This window comes from Liolophura sinensis, chromosome 6 (assembly GCF_032854445.1).
Source record: "Liolophura sinensis isolate JHLJ2023 chromosome 6, CUHK_Ljap_v2, whole genome shotgun sequence".
NCBI classification, from domain to species: domain Eukaryota; kingdom Metazoa; phylum Mollusca; class Polyplacophora; order Chitonida; family Chitonidae; genus Liolophura; species Liolophura sinensis.
The window spans coordinates 50075624-50083367 of record NC_088300.1 but is presented as its reverse complement, the minus strand read 5'-3'; the positions used below and the strand labels follow the sequence as shown (position 1 = coordinate 50083367).

The 7744-nt window shown below is 42.0% G+C and overlaps 1 protein-coding gene across 1 annotated transcript; it reads right to left on the bottom strand.

Annotated features, from left to right (window-relative positions):
* Positions 1-443: 443 nt before the first annotated feature.
* LOC135467956 (tubulin alpha-1 chain-like) lies at positions 444-4226 on the bottom strand. The gene is made up of 3 exons (XM_064745907.1): positions 4139-4226; positions 2061-2283; positions 444-1643 (listed from the first exon to the last, which is right to left on the bottom strand). Exons 1-3 carry the CDS (start codon positions 4139-4141, stop codon positions 514-516), a joined length of 1356 nt encoding a protein of 451 aa, XP_064601977.1. The 5' UTR covers positions 4142-4226; the 3' UTR covers positions 444-513.
* Positions 4227-7744: the final 3518 nt, after the last annotated feature.

The following is a 7744-nucleotide window of genomic DNA, read 5'->3' as shown; positions in this document are numbered from 1 at the left end:
TTATAATTGTAGTAGATGAAAACTGATAAATGCTTCCTATTATGCCAATTTTGTGAGTGGAACATTTTAGTGAAGCTTCGTCCGCCAAAATTAGAGTACTTACTTACCGTGATAATGGTTGCACACTGGGGCGGAACTCTTTCAGTGAACGCAATAGCACTTGGATCAGTACTTAATGCCGTTCGAGATACTTTTTCACATATAAAGATGACGGCGGTTATTTTTGTAGCTGGATAAACGCGTAGTCTCTGGAGTAAACCAGCCGCTTGACAAATCTCCTACCGTAGCTGGATTCGTCAAGGGTGGGGCAGTCGCAGTGAGACAGCGCTTTGCCTATCTGAGCCACAGAGACAATCAGCCTGAGCAATGCAGACGTGTGCTAATGAAAATAGAGAGATCCAAAATTTAAACAGGTTCAAAGAAAAAGAACACAGAATAAAAAGTACTTTTACTACATATTTTTTTATTCTGTGCCAGTGACTTTGTTCGTCAATGCGTCAGGAAGTTCGATGTCTAATATTCATCTCCCTCATCTTCGGCATCTTCATCGATAGAGTCGACGCCAACCTCTTCGTAATCCTTCTCCAGAGCAGCCAGATCCTCCCGAGCTTCGGAGAACTCTCCCTCCTCCATACCCTCTCCCACGTACCAGTGGACGAAGGCACGTTTGGCGTACATCAGGTCAAACTTGTGGTCAAGACGAGCCCAAGCTTCAGCAATGGCGGTTGTGTTGCTTAACATACACAGTGCGCGTTGGACCTTGGCTAAGTCGCCACCAGGAACGACAGTTGGTGGCTGGTAGTTGATGCCGACCTTGAACCCAGTGGGACACCAATCGACGAACTGGATGGTTCTCTTTGTCTTGATGGTAGCAATGGCAGCGTTGACGTCTTTGGGGACGACATCACCTCTGTACAACATACAGCAGGCCATGTATTTGCCGTGACGTGGATCACATTTCACCATTTGGTTGGCTGGCTCGAAAGTAGCGTTGGTGATTTCAGCCACAGACAACTGCTCGTGGTAAGCCTTCTCTGCAGAGATCACCGGTGCGTAGGTAGCCAGGGGGAAATGGATACGTGGATAGGGCACCAGGTTGGTCTGGAACTCAGTCAAGTCGACATTGAGGGCGCCGTCAAATCGGAGAGAAGCCGTGATGGAACTGACGATCTGACCAATGAGACGGTTCAGGTTAGTGTAGGTTGGACGGTCGATGTCGAGATTACGTCGACAAATGTCGTAGATGGCCTCGTTGTCGACCATGAAGGCACAGTCGGAGTGCTCCAGGGTGGTATGGGTGGTTAGGATGGAATTGTAGGGCTCGACCACAGCCGTGGACACTTGAGGTGCGGGATATATCGCAAACTCCAGCTTGGATTTTTTGCCATAGTCGACGCTCAAACGTTCCATGAGAAGGGAGGTGAATCCAGAGCCAGTACCTCCTCCAAAGCTGTGGAAGATGAGAAAGCCCTGAAGGCCGGTACACTGGTCAGCCAGCTTGCGGATTCGGTCCAAAACCAAGTCGATGTGTTCTTTCCCCACGGTGTAATGACCACGGGCATAGTTGTTTGCGGCATCTTCCTTGCCGGTAACAAGCTGCTCAGGGTGGAAAAGTTGACGGTATGTTCCAGTACGCACTTCATCTGTGAAAATAGAAAGACACATTTGGAATAATACATAAATCTGCAGAACTAAATACATCAGTCACACATTAGGTCGATGTGGCGTTAAGCTATAAATATTCGTTCATTCCTATGAGGTATGATACAAAAAGAATTGATACGTACCAGCATTACGCATTTTATCTATTAACTTGTTACACTGATAAATTGACAAATAAAATATAGCACACTACATTTTCAATTTTTTTTTTTTTTGCATTTCAGTTTGTTATGACTAGATCATTATTTGCATAATGAGGCGCTGTCAAAAAAGAAAAAAAACATTTTGTTGGCCTGTACGCATTACGCACAAACTTTTTTATTAATTTATTTTTGTTTGGCTACTGTATAAGGCCAGTGGTTGAGAATAAAGGTAGATTGAAAAGAATATACACCTACCGACAACAGTAGGTTCCAGGTCAACGAAGATAGCCCGGGGCACGTGCTTCCCTGCCCCAGTCTCACTGAAGAAGGTGTTGAAGGAGTCGTCCCCACCACCGATGGTTTTATCTGAGGGCATTTGACCGTCCGGCTGGATTCCGTGTTCCAGACAGTACAGTTCCCAGCATGCATTGCCCATCTGGACACCGGCCTGGCCGACATGGATGCTGATACATTCACGCTAAATGAGAAAAAACAAATCATACTTAAGTAAGAGAGATTAACATCATACAGCAGATTATTTCAAGTCTTTTATGTGTATATGTTATAAGAAGATTGTAATGTCAAAGAAATCATACTGAATTCTATTATACTTTGAAATTTCCTGCAACATGCAACGTCGAACGTCAACAGGTCTAAAACGAGAGACGCATTCTTCGGAACAAATCCGTGTCACGACTGGTGTCACAAAACTCGATAAAGAGTCATTATTTCTTAAATGGACCACACCCCAATGATGGGTCGATATGTGGTATTTGTGGGTCTAGTGTTGGTCTAACATTTGTGTTTACATTATACGGGAGAGTATCTACATTTTAAAATAATGCTGTGAGCATTCCGTGATGAGTCCACCCTTCTACCACTAGATTAAAGGGAAATTCACCCCAGCCCGGTGGTGGATAGCGCTTATGTATCACCCTATTATATTCACCTCAAGTGTTCCGAGCCACGCCCTCGTAACTACCCAGGAAAGGAGAGTCGAACTCACACAGATTCCACCAAAGCATCACGGCCGATATATAAGCATCCCAAGCAGCCCTGCTCGTTGAGTCAAGTGTGACGGGGCTTACTATACAGCTGCGGATTTGACCCAAAGATCTCCACGCTTCTACCACAAGACTGAAGGAAGACCAGTGAAGGAAAATTTCCCCCAGCCAGGAAGTAAATATGGCTTATATATCACCCTGTTACATTTAGATCGATATATGGATTGCCCGAAAGTTCAAGACTGCTCACTATTACTCATACACCGTGTATGAATACAATCATGTCATCCTGACTGTTGGCATGTCTGACCTACCATACATCCACGCCAAACATCTAATTACACTATCATTATCCACAGCGCCAGCATACCCGTGTACATAGGTCACGGAAGTGATTAACGGAAAATGGCACTCGCTAGCTACTTGTTTTATTCCGGGCCTTGTGCTACAAGCGTTTCCGAGTTCAGGATTGTGCTGTGGTTACAGTGAATCAGGCATGCTGCTTTGTGTTGACCTGAATTATGTGACGTGCACGTTTTCATGACGTGGCACAGCCGGCATGTCACATCTGTGAAAATGTGTGCATTGCGTCTAATAGCGCCTAATAAATGCACACAGCGTCGACCAATGACAACAGACATAAGGTAATGAGCTCGTACCTAGCTGTGTATTAACACGAGCTGATATTCCGCTAAGATGACCATGTACATATCTATATGTAGGTGCTGAACGAGATAACAGAAGTGGCCTGGGGCATTTCTAAGGGATTGATGCGACAGATGCTGACGACTTTGTGTTAACACAAAGTCGTACTGTAGTACACATATTATAGTAGCAGGTCCTTTTTATCTTCCGGCCTAGTATAAATGTGAATGTGATACTGCCTCGCAGGTTTTTTTGGGATGATGACCTACATTGAGACATCCCGCGAATTCACACATTTCCCTGTTTCACTGCCCAAGAAGCCTTGACACACATACGAGTCACCTGACCGGCAATTTTACACGTACAGCTAAATTCTCACGTTGGGCAGGTGTGTATTGTGCTTAGGCAGTTAATAAACTGACCTTTCTTTGCACACTCACAGGAATACACAATTGTTAGGATTTAGCCTTTTGCCAGTATGGACCAATGCAGGACTCATGAATTTTAAACATATATACACTTACATATATACATATTTTCCACATCCACCTTAATGGCTGCTGATCTCGGTCAGTAAATCTTTTCATTTCATCATACTTTTCTCCATATACTGTTTACATTAAACACACACATACTATTTTTGCGTCTCGTATTTATAATGGTACATGAAAAAAACAAACTCACCATGATTGTTGTTCAGGCTTGGCGGTACGTAGAGATGTTAGCTAATTAAGCCTCACTGAGAGACGGCGATGAGTCTGTAGCGAGGATCGGAGACGCTAATGGCGGGCAGGTGGGGCTAGCGTATATATATATCTATAACATCGTGTGACCGATGAAGACAATCCCGGATTCAACCAATGGGAGACGATGTCGTCAGGTACATGTGACGGTTGAGCCGCGCGGGATGAATCACGTGGACTCCTGCGCTCCAGGCAGAATTCGGCCTCACTCGACTAACCAAGCGTTACTTTATTTGGAATATGTAGGAGACTGTAAAAGCGGAGATTGACAGTGATTGCAGTGACACAGGGGGAAAGATTTCTCAGTCGCCATTTTATATAAAAGAAGTCGGTTATTTATTAATATGCGGTCAGATTATAAAACATGGGCAGCGATTTAGCCATATAAGAATTATGTTATGTACGTGTAAAGTGCATTTGGCCTTTTAATATGCAAACAGCAGCAACATTACATCATCAATGTCACCGTCAGTCTGCCATATATAGTACAATATCTACTTTATGAACAAAATGTTTCACGTTAAAAGCGCAAACCATGTGTAATTTTCACGGATTAGCCTTTACCAAAAGAAAATAACTTCCTGTCGACACATTCAAATCCTGGACTGTGGAAAAAAATTCTTTGGATTTGTGTACACAGTTTTACCAGATTAAAAGTTTTTGCATTTTACTTAGGCCTCTCACCAGACCCTACTGGTGAGAGGCCTGTGGGTCATTGCGTCGCGCTGGCACGCTAATCACCTCGGCCACGAACGCGACTGTTGACATAATAGTTGACGAGGTGTTTCGTTAAAACAGACTGTCAAAAGACAACTGAAATGTACGTTTGTTGAAAATGTAATTAAACCCTAGGGTTTACATGTATGTATGTATAAATTTCATTCTAGTTAAGTGTGAAGGAGCTATACGAGAACTGATGTAATAAAATATTAATATTTGGTTTGTTTTGAAGATAATATTTGATAACAATCATTTTAGATGATGTGTGTTATTGGTGTGAAAATGATCTGATTTTACGTGTAGAAGTGCAGCGTTTTGCATGCATATGTGGAAATATAAGAGTAAACTATGTATAAATGGGGACTGTCATGTAAACGTGTAATAGCATCTCAAAGTTCGTATCAACAAAAAAATCTCTGACTAACTATATACCGGGACCTGCTTATATTGCATGGGAAACCGCTGGTGTTTACATCAGTGTTCTCAGTTAAGTCGTCCATACAACAGTTTTCATACATTATGCAGTCAGGCTTTCCCCGCAGACAGTCGTGTACAGGCTTTTGCAATTAAATAGATGTGCACTTCTAACGCCGCAGGGCGTTACCAAAGTCCCTTTGTATACAGTTGCTGAGATGACTAATGGCAGAATGTACGACCCAGCCCGGAAGTCTACAGAACGTCCTTTTCAGTTCTTTGTCAGCGTAAAGTTCTGTCACACGTGCCTGAGGGTAATGTACATACAGACACAAAGGGGCTTCTAAACAGTATTTTGATTTCTGTACCAATGTACTGTCTGTTGACAGGTCAGACAAGTTAGATTTGTGCGCTTTTTTTTTTTTTTTTTTTTTTTTTTTTTTTTTTTTTGTTTCGCTTTTTGAGTGCATAGCGCATGTATGTTTAGAAACGACACAAAAGTCCATCATCTCATTGCTAGTTTGGACATTAGTAAACCAAGTGTGTGACCTGTAGAATTGCATTAAGCAGGATTGGACTATCTTCCGGAGAATGTATCGGTTATATCCTATGGCATTGCAGATAAATGAATGTAGGAGCAAGCTAATTACAAGAATGATACTGAAGCCTCCATCTTAATTACGTTTCCATAGCGATGTTCTCATTATGCTCATGTGTACGACATAGGATTCGACAAATGAAATGGACAGACCCGTTACCATAGTGAACAAGTTGAGTAAAATCTAATGCAGATTTTGTCACAGTTTTATTATTTATTTATCTGCTTGACTATCGTTTGATATCGTACTCAAGGGTTTTCCACTGAAGTGGCGGGGCTGGGATTACGGCTCGTGCAAACCGGATTGCCCAAGTATTTATTTATTTATTTATTTTTTTGCGTTAGAATGCTATATAAAATATATCGATTGTGGTATTTAATTTAACCTTCCAATCCGCCAAAAATACAAAAAGATACAATCTGAAGAGACAAAGAAAACATGGCTTCAAATGCATTTCACATTAGGTACACTATATCGAGTTTATAATATATAATGCAGCTGGATTACAGCCTTACTCCTTCTCTACAATGTGAAGAGAAATCTAGGCTATGTTACGTAACTCCAGGGAGTTATTTGAAGGAAAGACCTCGGGGAGCTGAGCCTGGATATTGTGCGTTGTACCATGAGATACCAGAACGTTGTTTACAGCCGACAGAAGTGTAACCTGCCAGATGTGGGCTGACTCGCCTTTCGTGACAATTGACACGTAACTGCAGGTAAATGATCACGTGTCAAAGTGACATGACACGCACTGACCGTTCGCACGGAGAATTATATGAACACCTTACAACTTTTCTCGGCATATAGGAGCAGATGAAATCAAAGTGGCTGGTGAACTAGCATGGTACACGATTGAATACTGACTTGATTCACTCACCTGGAGTATTCCTTCCTTCTCTCAGTCATCATTAAAAACTTGACTGTTCCTCTTCGAATAAATCTTTCCTAACTTCAGACTTCATATTCTTAGCTATTTGTGGCATATGCTAAACGTTGTTCGGAAATTGATTTGCGATTATTGACTAGGAACGTCTATGATAGCCGATGGGTGGTATACGAAATGTCTGGTTCGAGGGTGAGGTCGCCCATTCGAATCCAGGCCCTGGGCGTGTCTGTATAGTTTTGTTTTATTTTTTGTTTGATTGTTTGTTTATCGTTATTAATTATGCAATGGTGGTCAGTTTTATGGTGGAGGAAAACAGGAATGCCGTTATGAAGTCGTCTTCAACGAATGTTAGAATTCGTCAACGACCACAAGAGCGTTGTAGTTCTCTTATTATCATCAAGCAGCGAGAGCAATACTTCCTCACGACAGGACCATTCGATTCTATGGATTTTCTGTCGAAAGACACCTGGGGCCAGTTTCACAAAGCGGCATACAACATTTTTTTTTCGTACATTTGTTGAACCATATTTTGTACGTCACTATTTCCGTACCATTGTCCTATATGTGCTATTATCGTATATGAATGACATCTTTGTGAACTTAGGCCCTGGTTTTTTGAAATGGGTGAAAAGTGGCGTAAACTGCGTGAGTCAGTGAATGATCCGTACGAGCAAAATACCGTGGCAAACGAGTACAGATTTTCATTGGTCGAAGTGGCATTGTGGCATTGTTAATATTCATATAACTTTCACAGGGGAAGAATGGCCAGTATTCACTATCTTACTTGATTCACTTTCAAAAACTTTACAACAACAACATGTTACGGCTTTACGGTCGTTTTCATGCATGGGTCATCCTGAATATTGTTAATCATAAACAAACAAATAAATAAATAAATAAATACATTAGACATCTGCATCATGTTTGT

Coding starts and splice junctions, on each gene's coding strand:
- LOC135467956 (XM_064745907.1), bottom strand. Junction 1,644..2,060: donor CCTGGAACCTACTGTTGTCG/GTAGGTGTATAT, acceptor CTATTTTCACAG/ATGAAGTGCGTACTGGAACA.